The sequence below is a fragment of the Coffea arabica genome, chromosome 1e (assembly GCF_036785885.1).
Source record: "Coffea arabica cultivar ET-39 chromosome 1e, Coffea Arabica ET-39 HiFi, whole genome shotgun sequence".
Taxonomy (NCBI): Eukaryota; Viridiplantae; Streptophyta; class Magnoliopsida; order Gentianales; family Rubiaceae; genus Coffea; species Coffea arabica.
The window spans coordinates 35,292,828-35,307,779 of NC_092311.1; the positions used below are offsets into that span (position 1 = coordinate 35,292,828).

At 36.6% G+C, this 14,952-nt stretch overlaps 1 protein-coding gene across 8 annotated transcripts; it reads left to right on the forward strand.

The window, feature by feature from the left end:
- Positions 1 to 747: 747 nt before the first annotated feature.
- On the forward strand, positions 748 to 14,683 carry LOC113702264 (PH, RCC1 and FYVE domains-containing protein 1). Of its 8 annotated transcripts, XR_011816765.1 has the most exons (12): positions 749 to 1,257; positions 1,438 to 1,834; positions 2,561 to 2,647; positions 3,782 to 3,871; positions 6,277 to 6,357; positions 6,487 to 6,681; positions 6,827 to 8,947; positions 10,244 to 10,390; positions 12,414 to 12,799; positions 14,151 to 14,263; positions 14,346 to 14,441; positions 14,563 to 14,683. XR_011816765.1 is itself a non-coding variant. In XM_027223420.2 (11 exons), exons 2-11 carry the CDS (start codon positions 1,763 to 1,765, stop codon positions 14,351 to 14,353), a joined length of 3,300 nt encoding a protein of 1,099 aa, XP_027079221.1. In that variant the 5' UTR covers positions 749 to 1,257; positions 1,438 to 1,762; the 3' UTR covers positions 14,354 to 14,683. The 8 variants fall into 8 exon arrangements, 6 of the variants coding, with proteins under 6 accessions (XP_071910711.1, XP_027079221.1, XP_027079187.1 ...); XM_027223420.2 differs by having other exon boundaries at positions 14,346 to 14,683; XM_027223386.2 differs by lacking the exon at positions 14,346 to 14,441.
- The last annotated feature ends 269 nt before the right edge of the window (positions 14,684 to 14,952 follow it).

Genomic DNA, 14,952 nt, shown 5'->3' on the forward strand with positions numbered 1-14,952 from the left:
TAAATTACTAATGAGTGATAACTAAGTACTAACCAATGAATATAAGTACTATGAAAATATTAATGTACTGATCACTGACTAATCTACCAATATGATCTATAAATCTAATTTATAGTATAACATTACTAAATACTATCTATTCTTTAGAAAATTTTGGATATTAACCAAATTACTAGTTCTTTGGTTGAAATCTAATTGCTATTTCCAAATTATCAAATAAAAATTCGGACAATAATTAGATGGTCGCTTTATAAAAGAGGAAAAAAATCAAAGAAATGCAAATTTGAATAATTGAGTTACCAGTTTTTGGCAAATGAACACCACGTGTCATGCATAATAAGAATATAATTTGTAATACATCTTGCCTTAAATGTTGAACCTTCAAAATCAACCCAAGATTTCTTTTCTTTTCCGTATTGCTACGAGAGATAATCTAACGTAAATTCTTCACTTTTCATCCTTTACTCTCTCACTCGTTCCCATCCCATCTTTATACAAAAAGAAAAACTCACGTAGACCCGATTTTTAACTTCACTCATACATTTATAATTATGAATATTAAGAATTACGCACTTTTCTTACATTATCCTATACAATATGCATCATTATCTCTCATTTCCATAATCATACATCACCTAAATATTCCACACTGTCCAACTCAATTGAAAAGTAGTTTAACTCTCATCCTTTTAAATCTTTTTTCTCTTTGTTAGTTGATAACAAAACCACATCCCCTCCCCTCCCTCTTCTTCCTCTTCAACTACCATACCAGTAATACACTTAGGATTAACAAACTTTCCTTCTCTCTCCCTCACATAGCCTTCTCTCTCCCTTTTTTTTGGCCCCTAATCCAAATCCAATATATACCCAAATAAAAATAACAACACACAATTTTCTACTCGTCCTTTACTCCTGTTACTGTACTATACTTCTTTCAAGTCCACCTGTGTCTTCTCTCTCTCCTCAGTAGATCATCCACTTATACCGGACACCGCTTCCCCACCCCTCGCCCTCCCCCCTCCCCAAAAACAATCCCCAGTCTCCTTTTCTGCATTTTTTTAGCTACTTACAATACAACTCATTCATTCCCCACAGATCAATATTCACTCCATTCCCCTTTTTCCTCACTTCGTTTAGATTTATATTCTCAGCTCCACATTTTTTTCACACACTAACGGTGTCACTGCGTCGGTCTGTCACTCCGTCAGTAAGTCAGACAGACACCTGCAGCCGCAGAGCAGCCAATCCTAGAAATCAGTAAAGTTTTGCGCCTTCTTATTTTTTCTTTTTTTTTTTTTTGCGTTTTTAAATTACGAAAGTAAAAGAAAAGGAAATTAGTAATTGCTAGAACTTACTTCATCTTTTTTTTTGGTGGAATTTTTGAATTTTGTCAGTCTAATTGAAGTGATAATGTTTTTTTTTTTGTTTTGTTTTAAGATTGATTGAGAATGAACTGTGGTGTAAAAGTTGCTGCATTTTTACAGCTGTAAAGAGCTACTGCAGTTGATGGAGTTACTGTAGTTGAAGAAGATCGATAATCGAATTAGTTCTACTTTTTTTTTTTATTTAATTTTTTTGGGTGATTAGATATTATATTCAGCGTGAAGGCGAATATTGGACACTGAGAATAGCGGTTGGGGGTTTATTAATTGAAGTGAATTTGCGTGTAGAAAAAGGATATGGCGTATGAATGGGAGGATTTGGAGATTGGGGGTTATGAGGAAGAGGAGATTTAGGGCTTTATTTTAAGAGCTGCTCTTTGATGCCTCGTCGGGATAGGATGAATTCAGATGTTAGCAGAACTGGGGGACCGGTCGAAAGAGACATTGAGCAGGTATTTTTTTTTTTATTTGTTTTTGCATTTCGGAAGTTTACTTAGCTGATTATTCATTGAATTTATGTGTGATTATTTCATTTTAAGCTAAGTGTAATAATAAATTTGATGCTGTTTGCTTTAGATTAACAAATGTCTGTTGATTCTGGTGTTTGCCAAATTTTGGAAGTATTTTAATTCATGTCTCTGTTGGGGATGCCTGTAATTGATTCGGCTGTGTAGTATGTGAAGATAGAATGGTTATCGAGTTTGTTTATTTGTTTAGTTGCAAAGATCTGTGGGTTACTTAAAATGAGAGATTTATTTGTATTAAATATGTTGCTCCTATCGTTTGTAACCGTAGATGTAGATTGTGATGTTAAAGACAGGTGGCATGGTCATGGATGTGCATTAGGAAGAACTATAGTTACAAATTTGCAAAATTATGAGTCGGACCAATTGGTGAACTGAGCGTTCATGCATTAGTGGTTAAGGCTGTTTGTAGTCCTTGCATCATTGCTTGGAGCCAATTGTTTGCTATTACAATGTGCACTTTGACCTTTTCATGCTTTATTTGAAATATAACCTGTTAATCTCCATTTGGCACTTATATGTGGTGCTGCATCATTTTTACCAGCAATTGTCCTGTAGGGGGAAAGTGCCATTTCTAGTTCTCATCTAGTTGTCTATTTCTTCTCAAAACCATGTAAGATTTTCCTAATAAAGTTATTAATTGACCTTCAACAGGCTATCACTGCTCTTAAGAAAGGTGCATATTTGCTGAAGTATGGAAGAAGAGGAAAACCTAAATTTTGTCCTTTCCGGTTGGCAAATGTAAGCACTAATTTTACCTTCCAGATGTGATATTTAGTCCTTGTGTTTTGCTGCTCTATTTTCTTTTTATTGCATGTTCTATGCCTTAGCATGCTTTTCCAGAATTGTACCTGTAGATGATCCTTTTCCTCTGTTTCCTTCAAACTTTTCTTGTGAAGAAGGTTAGCTAGTGCAGAAACTTTTAAATCATTGCTTGCGGTAGGTAAACATAAGTAATGAAGTATTGTTCCAGTAGTCAATATTGTTAAGGATCTATAATCAGAAGTTCAGTTCAAGTTTATTCTTCTTTAAATGATGTTGGTATCTGAAGTATCTGTTTAATCTCAGTAAAGCCTAGAAACTCTTAGCTACGTGCTCAGGTTGCATTTTCTGAGGGCTTCTTTCAGTTAATTTAGTTAAATAACCTATTTAAAATTTTTTATTTGCTAAATTTGTTTGCGCTTCTATGTTTGGGTTTCTTGATCTATCCATTATTCAGTATAGATAGAATTTATTCAGTAGACATAACACCAGTGAGGAAATTATTGAAAAATAGGTCACTTTCAAGACCATTAGAGTGTATATGATGTTCATGTTTACATCTAGACAAACAAGCAAGCACACATAGAATAGATTCATATCAGCTACTGGGTAACCTACTCAGGGTATTGCTGTTCTGGTGGCCATTTATTCTACCAAAATTTCTTCCAGGCTAAATTGGCTCATTTTATATTTTGTAGAATTTTTGTAATATTTGTTTCAAGTACCATCCCTTTTTTCTTGACTCTGTGTTGTGTTTTGGAGTTTGTCTGTCCATTCTATGTGCAGAAGGGTGGCATTGCTTCCATGTCTTTCACAGAAAAAAATATTGTTGCTTAGGACCAATTACGAAAGCATATTTAATGCTGGCTTTTGCAGTTTCAATCATTGTTTTATCTTAAAAGGGTCGGATGATGATTTGATATGCATGTCAATATATGTGTATTTCTGGTACCAGGTATTATCTCAATATATTTTGTTTCAATAAAAGATTTGCTTGTTTTTTCCCCTTTGATGTTAATATATGAATGCTTTTGGTTGCTTTGCTCCCATGCAACTGTGTAGCCAGTTACAAGCAGTTTCAACATGTAAAAGTTAGCTGTGGATGTGTTGCAGGATGAGTCTGTTCTGATGTGGCTTTCGGGGAAAGAGGAGAAGCACCTCAAACTAAGTCACGTGTCCAGGATTATTTCCGGTCAGCGTACTGTAAGTATTTATCTCTTTGTTATCATTAAGAAGCTCATAAATGTTGGACTATTTTGTTTACAAACACGCTTATAAATCTTAGGCTAAGCTGGTTTTTTAATCAAATTTATGCTGTATTTTCACAGAAGTAATTGCTATCCAAATATGAATGCAAAACCTTTATTCTTTTTTTCTGGTTCTGATTATTTGAATCTGTTATGAGAGACTTAATTATGGGACAAACTAATACCAATTCGGTCCACTTGTCCCTGAAAATGATTTCCAGTGGAACTCACTCGTAAAGTTTGTATGTTTTTTACGTACTGAGAAGATAAATTTGAAGATTACTAACAATTGTGGAATAACTCCTATCTCATTTGACAGCTTGTATTGTCTTAATTCTGTACTTCAAAATTTTATGTTTTAAAATTTCTTTATGACTTGGAAGCTAGTTTTCAAGTGCGCCCGCGCGCACACACACACATATTTGTTGAGGTCATGTTTCAAACAATAATTGCTGAACAAGAATCATTAAAATACATTTTCTTCGTAAACTAGGAAGAAAAATTACAATCAAACTGGACCTAACAACTCAGTCAGCTGGTAGGAAGTTTTAGTATAGCTGGATGCTGAGAATTCTCAAATGTCACAATCCTGTCCTTTAATGAATTGTACTGAGAACATGGGACTAACCCAATAACTTTGAATTTAAACCACCGGCTTAAAATATTTAAGCCAAGTTTTAAATAAGTGACGAGGAAAGGTACTTATATAAAATGTTCACCACATATCCGTTACAGTTACTCCCACAAGATCCGTAATGTGCTTTGGTGGTGCATTTACGTGCTTTGGCAGTGTCACCTAGGGCTGCAAACGACTCAATCCGGCTCAGTGAAAGCTTGATTTCAGCTCTGTTGACACTGAGCTTGAGTCGAGCTCAAGCTGGCTTGGTGAGCCAGCCAAGTTGAGCCGATTATCGGTCTACTTGCCTCGTTGGATCATTGAGCCAGATCAAGTTCATATTTTTAATATTTTATATTTTTAGTGGTGAAATTACATGTATTTCCCCTATATTTTTATTATTTACTAGTGTAATATGTTTATTTTATCCAATTTAAAAAATAAAAAAGTTGTTTTTATTTGAGCTCGAGTAGGCTTGAACTTGTGTTTGACCTCAAGCTCAAGTTTCAGAATGAAAGATCATCAAGTTCAAGCTTGAGTTCGAGCCTAGCAAAATTAAGTCGAGCTCGGATCGATAAGGCCAAAGTTTGACTTGACTTGGCTCATTTGCAGCGATATTGTCACCTACATGCTCTAGGTGGCTATCTTTCTTTGACTCAGCACTTAGCCCTTTAACACTTAGTTCTGACTCTTCCTTTAGGTTTGGTCTATTACCGAAACTAGCAGACGATATTAAGGGAGATTAGAAGTTTTGGCATTTCTTGATGTACTTGTTCGTGTTGATTGAATGCAGTTAACTAAGCCAATTTATGGTTTCAAAGTGCATGCTTGTTAGATGGGAAGGTTGATGGCAAAGTCCTGTATTTTGTGATGATGAAACAGTTGGGACAGGAAGGAAAAGAAGTAGCACATAATTCCAAATAAAAGAGATGTATTTTTGGATATAAGTTTCTTTCACCTCTCGGGAGCTGAGTTCAAAATTGTTTGGTGCAGATGTTGAGCATAATATTGGAGCTTTAGAAAGTCTCAGTAATGTAGCATGAATGACTTAAGTGAGTTGTTTGGTGCTTCGATACTTGTCTTGTGGCTGTGAACTATTTGAAGGTACCTTTAACTAAATTAATAGGTTTACTAGGAATTTGAGATATGAAGATACTGGTACAAGTTTATACTAAAACGAAACAAATAAATTACAAAAGATACCTTGCATCATGATACATTCTGAAGCTCTGCTTATTATTACTTTTGAGCTGGAATTAGTGATATTGGAAAAAAAGAGTAGCAGTTAAAAATATGTGTTTCTATTGCTGCTATTTGGCTGCAGGATACTGTTCTCCCAATTTTGTCAACTGCTCCGTGCTTTGACCAGATGTAGTCATCCCCCCCCCCCCCCCCCTTTTTTTTTTTTTCAAATTCTATGCTCGTTTAATTGCAATTTTCTGGAAGAAAGATATGGAGATTCTTAGGAAGGGATTCCTTTTCCATCTGTAGAGTTAAAGCCCCTCACATATTCTATTTTCGGGCATTCTAACATAGCATGCAGCTATTCTTAGCTCATACTGTTGATAGCCTAATTATCTGTCTACTGTTCATAATATCACACATTGTTAGTTCGCTACATAGCTTATTCACTTTGGTGAGAATTTTCTTTTGGGTCAATCTTATGTACAGCCCTGTAAAGTTCCTGTTATAGTTTTGTTTCTGTTATATCAATTAATGTGGCTTGGTTGTATTTGTTCATTCAGCCGATTTTCCAAAGGTACCCACGACCAGAGAAGGAGTATCAGTCTTTTTCCCTCATATATAGTGACAGATCTCTTGATTTGGTAAGGCAGTGATTATTTAAGCTTTTATACAGCCTAGTCTTTTGCACTCTGATCTTTTTACATTTTTTTTTAAAAATATTTTCTGTTCTTCTGATTTTCTTCTTTTCTGGTGTATCTTTGATTTTCCAGATTTGCAAGGATAAAGATGAAGCAGAAGTATGGTTTAGTGGTCTAAAGGCATTAATTTCACGTAGTCATCAGAGAAAATGGAGAACAGAATCAAGGAGTGATGGGGTTTCATCTGAAGCTAATAGTCCTCGAACGTACACAAGGAGAAGTTCACCATTACATTCTCCATTTGGTAGTGGTGACAGCTTACAGAAGGTACTTATTTTCTTATTTCCTCAGCTTTGATGCAGAGACAGATTAACAGAACTGTGACATATACCTGCATGCTCTATATATCCAAATAATTGACAATAAAGATTTCTTTCAAAAAGTTGAGTGGATTCTTCCATTACTTGTTCAGGATGGTAACGATCAATTTCGCCTTCATAGCCCATACGATAGTCCCCCTAAGAATGGTATGGATAAAGCTTTCTCAGATGTAATATTGTACACCATGCCACCGAGGGGTTTCTTTCCCTCAGATTCTGCTAGTGGTTCTGTCCACTCCTTGTCTTCGGGTTCGGATGGCTTACATGGTCAGATGAAGGCAATGGGAATGGATGCCTTCAGGGTGAGCCTTTCTAGTGCCGTTAGCTCATCAAGTCAAGGATCTGGTCATGATGATGGTGATGCATTGGGTGATGTTTTTATTTGGGGTGAAGGCACTGGAGATGGTGTCCTTGGTGGTGTGCCTCACAGAATTGGCGGTTGTTTTGGTAATAAATTGGATTCTTTACTGCCTAAAGCTTTAGAATCTGCAGTGGTACTCGATGTTCAGAATATAGCCTGTGGTGGACGTCATGCTGCCCTTGTAACAAAGCAAGGGGGGATATTCTCTTGGGGTGAGGAGTCTGGGGGTAGGCTTGGGCATGGTGTAGATTCAGATGTTTTGCAGCCAAAGCTTATTGATGGCCTCAGCAACACAAACATTGAGCTTGTTGCATGTGGAGAACGTCACACTTGTGCTGTAACACTTTCTGGTGACCTGTACACATGGGGTGATGGTCATTTTGGTCTTCTTGGGCATGGTAATGAAGTGAGCCATTGGGTCCCAAAAAGAGTAAATGGGCCATTAGAGGGAATACATGTTTCATCAATCTCCTGTGGGCCCTGGCATACCGCTGTTGTGACCTCTGCTGGGCAATTGTTTACCTTTGGTGATGGAACTTTTGGGGTTCTTGGTCATGGGGATCGCAGAAGTATTTCAAGACCTAGGGAAGTGGAATCTCTTAAGGGACTCCGAACTGTACGAGCTGCTTGTGGTGTTTGGCATACTGCTGCAGTTGTCGAAGTTATGGTTGGAAATTCAAGTTCCAGCAATTGTTCTTCGGGTAAACTATTCACTTGGGGAGATGGGGATAAAGGAAGACTTGGGCATGGTGATAAGGAACCAAAACTTGTCCCTACCTGTGTTGCTGCCCTTGTTGACCCTAATTTTTGTCAGGTTGCTTGTGGACATAGCCTGACTGTTGCTCTTACAACCTCTGGTCATGTATACACTATGGGCAGTCCTGTTTATGGCCAGCTAGGAAATCCTCAGGCTGATGGAAAGCTCCCATGCCGTGTTGAAGGAAAACTTGCTAAGAGTTTTGTGGAGGAGATAGCTTGTGGTGCCTATCATGTGGCGGTTTTGACTTCAAGGACTGAAGTTTATACATGGGGAAAAGGAGCAAATGGTAGGTTGGGCCATGGGGATACAGATGACAGAAATTTTCCCACGTTACTAGAAGCCTTAAAAGACAAGCAAGTCAAAAGTGTTGGTTGTGGTACTAATTTCACTGCTGCCATTTGCCTTCACAAGGGGTTCTCCGGGGTTGATCAATCTATGTGTTCTGGCTGCCGTCTACCATTTAATTTTAAAAGAAAGCGCCATAATTGCTATAATTGTGGACTTGTATTTTGTCATTCATGCAGCAGTAAGAAGTCACTCAGGGCTTCTTCGGCACCGAATCCCAATAAACCTTATCGTGTCTGTGACAATTGCTTCAGTAAATTGAAGAAATCTATTGAAACTGATGCTTCATCTCATTCTTCAGCGGGCAGGAGAGGAAGCATAAATCAGGGATTAAGCGATATTATTGACAAAGATGAAAAAGTGGATGCCAAGTCTCGTCCTCATCTTGCTAGGTTTTCTTCAATGGAATCATTAAAACAAGTGGAAAGCCGCTCTTCCAAGCGAAACAAAAAATTAGAATTCAATAGCAGCCGTGTATCACCTATTCCAAATGGAAATTCCCAATGGGGAGCACTCAATATCTCTAAATCTTTTACTGGATCATCCAAAAAGTTTTTCTCAGCATCTGTTCCTGGATCAAGAATTGTTTCACGAGCAACATCACCAATATCTAGACGGCCTAGTCCACCTCGTTCTACTACTCCAACTCCAACTTTGGGGGGGCTTACATCACCGAAAGTTGTTTTGGATGATGCAAAAATGACGAATGATGGTCTTAGTCAAGAAGTTATTAAGTTAAGAGCTCAGGTATTAGTTTTGTCATATTTACTCGTGCTCTTGCAGTCACTTTCATGAATCATGTCATCTTACTTGAACTTTTTAACATTCATGTCTATCTGCATAAGTAAAATGGTTGTAGGTTGTAAAGGTGATGCTCTTTTCTTAAAATCAACAACCAGAATAGGTGGTAATAGCTGCAAAGATTATGGAGGATTCTGAATGTAATTGTTGAATGATATTGTGATCTGAAGATTAAAGCAAGTTTCAGGATCTTAGTTGTAATAACATCTAACAAATAAAAATTTAACTTTTTAAGTTTGCAATGGAGAATAGAAGAATGGAGGGAAATAAAGAATATGAAGAAAGGAGTTGAGATGGCAATCCTCGTATGTGTTTGATGTTATGTTCCCTTGCTGGTTGTCCAACTTTATTATCATACAACCAACAAAGAGCAGATGAAAAAAAGATAAAACCAATTCATAATGTGGATATAAAGAGAGAACGAGGGTGATCCTTGGAGTAAACTGGACCTTTTCTACATGAGTTGGGCTTTGGTGTGCTTTACATCTAAGCACAGGCTTCAAGTTCTAACTATAAGAGAAATTTATTTTCTCTTTTGTTTCTTATTTCACAAGGAATAATTCCAATTTGGCTTTACACTGGACATGCCTTCTACTCATTTCATGATTCGGCAAGTAGGCAAGAAAAAATCCTCTGTGAGATGAATTAAATTTTCTTCACTGGTTTTTTGTATGGTGTAAACAAGCATTTGCAGAGTGTTACATTAGGTTTTAATACATCTAAAAGTTAAATACAGATAATGAGAGGCTATATTCAATAGTCCCAGGTTTATGCTGCATCTCATGGTGGAAAAGGTTCTGCCAGTAACTTTTAGGCCTCTATTTGAATTAGCAGTTTATGTATTCCTGCATTTTGGGGTATTGCATAACTGATGACTTAAACATCTTAAGGAATTTCATTTATCCTTTACTTATTTATAATAAAGTCAATTTAGGGATGTGATTGCCTCAGTTTTTTTATTATATCTGTTAAACTGATCCAGAAAACCTGTGTTTTAAACAAATGCTTGACTATTTAGTGCTACATTTTTTCTGGATACTCAACAGTATTTTGCATTTAAATACATTTCCTCAAACTTTTGTGGCTTGGCTGTCTTTAAGATTTCATTCAGAATTGAACATTTCTTTGGAACTTCTGTACTGGAATGTCAATGCCTGTTGAAAAGTTATCTGTAGTTTGATGAATTTTCTGTCTTTGATTGTCGTGAATAACATGCCCAAGTCTGACAAATTAGTTTTCCAGGTGGAAAATCTTACTCGTAAGGCTCAACTTCAAGAAATAGAGCTGGAACGAACTAATAAGCAGCTGAAGGAGGCAATAGCAATTGCTGGGGAAGAAAGTGCAAAATGCAAAGCTGCTAAAGAAGTAATAAAGTCACTTACTGCTCAGGTAACATGAAGGTTTAGACTCATTCATTCTTTTAAGTCGTCATTCATTTTCTACAAAGATTCACGGATGATTGTATTGGCTTTTGTTGCATTTTAGATGAATCTGTCTGCTGGAGTTTCTTGTGCAGGGGGACAGGGTTTAATCTTTAGTTTTGATATACTTGAATTTTGTCTTATATTACTATATTTTCAATGAGTTTAAAAGGGTAGTGACTTGGAGGGTTTGACTGAAAGAAGGTGTGCTAATTCACACTTAGGTCACATGGTGCAATATGCTGATGGTTGTGAGTATTGGAGTTCTAAAGTGGCTAAAGTTACGTTGGTTGTTTGTTGATATCTTGTCTGACATGTAAAAAATTTGCCCTTTCTGATTGACTGACTGGTCAAGGATTTCATTTTATGTCTAATTGAACCAATGTTTATTCTCCCAAAATACAATATATACTTAGATATAGCATTTGAAGTCGATTATTACGTGCTTCTTTTGATGCATGTCACCCTAAGTCTAATTCCCTTCTTCCCATATTATTTTAGAATGCTGTTTATTGTTAAAAAAAAAAAATCCTGTGTTTTCAGCTCGCACTTAAAATCCTTTGTGCCAAGTCAAGTTTGAGCATCCAGTTTCTTGCAGAATTTTTGAAATCCATGCCTAGATCAATAAAAATGTTATGTCAATGAAGTAATATTTTTGCTTGTGTTGAACCCAGAAAGTATGTGGAGGTGACTACTCAAGTCAGACCAAGAAAAGATTCTATGAGTTCATCAGCTACTTCATTTTGCTCTGCTCTTGAAACAACCTGAGCTTTGCACTTGCTTGAGAAATTTTGCGGACTAAATTCCAAAGCCAGTTTTCTTAGCATACCATCCACATGTTTATAACCCGTTCGAACAATTTCCCATATCCAGTGTCAGATAAGCTATTTAGGTCTAACTATGAGCTCACATTGAAGGAGTAATGCAGTCATGGCAGCCCAACGTAGGAATCGTACTCACGAATTGCATGACCACATGGGGCTGCTATGTTTTGTACCGTAACAATAGAGTTGTGCATTAGCCAATCAAGTTTTGGATCTCAAAACCAATGGCTTAATATGCTTGACTTGCATTGTTAGTAGCAGATACGCACCCAGTGTGGACAAAACTTCGTGGTCTTCTTCCTCTTCTTTTTTGTTTTTGTTGAACAATAGTGAATCTAGATCCTCTTACGTGTCCAAATGCCTATTGGATTTTCTAACAAGGTGGCAGAAAAGAGTCGGTGTTAAAAGAAGTTGATACTTTTTGATAGTTCATTGTCTCACTAAGGTGATTAGTGGTTTTAAGAGGTGTCAGCTTAAAGACTCCTCTTAACTTTTACCTCACAAGCAATTTTGATGATAAATATTTAATTAAGCTCATGGGCAAATGAAGCTTAAAAATAAATGGCTTTGTGAAGATGATGGTTTTCCTATCTAAGCTTGTATTATATGACATGCTTGCTAAATTTAAAAAATTTTAACTCTTGGAAGCTTATCTTGCTTCATGATATTTATTGATCTGTCAATTATGTTTTGCTGTACAATGATAACTTACATAATTAGGTATGAAATCCATTTGTCAATTGTTTTGCATGTTCATGCTTGAACTTCATAGTGTTCAAATTCGTCAATGTTAGTGATTTGAACTGTTGTGATCAACATTAATTCTGTATTCTTGCCATGGTTTTAGAATGATTCTCTAGGGTTTTGATTGAAGTGATCTATCGGCACAATATTCATTCGTTATGTGATCTGGATTTAAAGTTAAAACCTTTTCTTTTTCTAATGTTGTAGTAAGAACAGTTGTCAATCTCCAAAGGGATATAAACTTCAATCAAATCAGTTTCATTCCTTTTAGTGTTGATAATCTGTAACATTGTTGTACAAGTGCTGGAGTCGTTTCTATTAGAGGTAGAATGGTATGTAGAGTTGATTGGTAGCTACAGATTGGATTAAAAATGAAGTTAGTAGCTTTTGTCGCTGTTGCTAATCTTTTATTGCATATGATAGCTGAAGGAAATGGCGGAAAGGCTTCCTGTTGGTGCTGCCAGAAACATCAAATCTCCTCCCTTGACTTCACTGGGTTCTAATCCTATCTCTGGTGATGTTCCAAATGCTTCTACTGACAAATTGCATGGTCCAGCATCTGGCCTAGAACTGGAATCCAATGGAGTAAATAATCAGTTACTTCCCAATGGATCTAGTACCAACAGTACTCGTAGTTCTGGTCACAACAAACAAGGGCATTCAGAAGCAGCTGCAAGAAATGGGGGCAGAACAAGAGAAGGTGATTGTCGTAATGAAAACGAATGGGTGGAGCAAGATGAACCTGGTGTTTATATCACACTTACCTCCTTACCTGGAGGTGCAAAAGATCTTAAGCGAGTACGCTTCAGGTATGCATTATCATTATCTCTAGGTTGTCTTTCATGCAATGTCTGGTGTTTTTTTCATACTGTTTTTATGCTGCATATTATATCGCTACTCATTTTGTGGCTACTTAAAGCATGCTAAGAGCCAATCAGGCATGGGAAGCTAGAGCAGTTGTGTCATTTTAGTTCATAAATATGTCTGACTGCAGTTACAAGTGACTACAACTTTGGTTTTATGTGCTATCAGATATTTGTTACCATAAATATAGATGCTAAGCAAGGAATGAAAGAATTGTTTAATAACTATTTAACACAGGAAAGTCATAATCCAAATGCAATGTTTTGCTACTTTTGCATCTACCACAACCGATGCTGAACAGAGAATTTTCTTGCATTAATATTATTGCACATGTAAAAGTGATGAAATTATGGACCTGGATTCTAAAGAATGAGGATGACAATTGGAGACTGAGTGCCGAGGATAACTAGAATGGATATGACAGCAGGGTAGAAAGAATTGGCTTGCTAAACCTGTTTCATTAATTAGTTACCATTTGGTGGTATCCAAGCTATAGTCCACCTAATGGGCTAGAGACCTCATAATTGTTGGACCAAAAATAACCTCAAAGATATTCATAACATGATTCATCTCCAAAGCTATTTCCTTTGTAGAATGAATTGTAAAAATGCAACTTAGATAGTGTAACAGCCTTTTGCTTTTGGTGTCTCCATTTCAACCGTTATGTATAAATTGTCCCTGCTTATAGCTACTACTATAAATTTAAAAAGCCATAAAAAGTTTGTACAATCCTAAAAAAGAAAATGCACATGAATAATGTCCTGGATATGTTGAATTTTGTTTAGCTAGTTTCTCTACAAATATGGATTTAAAGATGCAATTTTAAGTCTTCTTCGTAGTAAATGCATCGATTGTACACAGATAACCAGCTTTTACCTTGGACCTCTTTGACATTGTAGCAAACAACTAAATGTCTCAGAGTGTAGATATCTTAAATCTGGTTGCAGCAATGTGAATGCACGGTTCTATCTGCGGCAATGTTTTAAATAATTTTCCTAATAAAAAAAAAAGGGACAAAACCATATTGCCAATTGAGGCTATACGGTAGATATCTGAATCTTGTTGCCTATTCACATCCCACCCTGCAGTAAACAAATGAAAGAAAAGTTTGTTGTCAGTCTTATGTTCCTTAGCTATACATCTATGCATTAACTAAATGCTGTTTTAGTTCATTCTATCCCTTTCTATTGTTCTGATGTAACGAAATGACAAGTTACACTGATGAGAGAAGGTAATTTGTACACGCGATTTTGCTTAACTATGAATTTGAATATTTCAATCAATGGTTTATTGCAGCCGGAAGCGGTTCAGTGAGAAGGAAGCAGAACTTTGGTGGGCAGAAAATCGGGCAAGAGTATATGAACAGTACAATGTACGCATGGTTGACAAGTCAAGCATTGGTGTAGGAAGTGAGGACTTAGCACATTGACATGTCGATACATCATATGTATATGCTGTCTCTTTTCTTTACCTTTTCTACGTTACTTCCAGTCATATAGGGAAGATCATATTGATTGGTAGGATTGGCTTTCTTTTCACTAAGCGTTGGAAGCAAAAAGTTTGCCTTACCAGGATAGAGCAGTAGAGGTTGCTATTGGGCTTTATCGAGTCCCCTGTTTTTGGTTCTTTTTCTTCCTTTTTTACCTTCACCTCTTTTCCCCTTTTATTATTTTTTGGCTTGACTATGCTGTTTCATTTTTTCTCCCAGATGACACAATGTGTGGGGGATGAGGGTGAGAAATGTAAAGTTCTAGTAGGCTGCTGGCTCTTGTTGGGAGCAGCTTCCTTGTAAATTCCACAAGCAAATGTATCTTTAATTTTCTTGCTCATCTTCCTCCTTCACTTCATTTGGTTTAGTTGCAGGTGTTGTATGGTTATTGCTGTTCCTTGTGAAATTTCTCTTTTTGATTATATTCGGAGCGCCATGATGTCTGTATTTATTTAGCGGAAGGTTCATGTACTGCACAGAATCTGTCATTTTGAAAGCATACGGTAAGTGCAAATAGTTTGCAATATTATTTCTCAGAAAACCGTGTCAAATTAAACTTTGAATAGGCACCATTCCAGAACTATTGCAGATTTATAAGTTAGTCATACT

Coding starts and splice junctions, on each gene's coding strand:
- LOC113702264 (XM_027223386.2), top strand. CDS start 1,763: ATGCCTCGTCGGGATAGGATGAATTCAGATGTTAGCAGAACTGGGGGA. Junction 6,358..6,486: donor GTGACAGATCTCTTGATTTG/GTAAGGCAGTGA, acceptor TTGATTTTCCAG/ATTTGCAAGGATAAAGATGA. Junction 12,800..14,150: donor CTTAAGCGAGTACGCTTCAG/GTATGCATTATC, acceptor GGTTTATTGCAG/CCGGAAGCGGTTCAGTGAGA.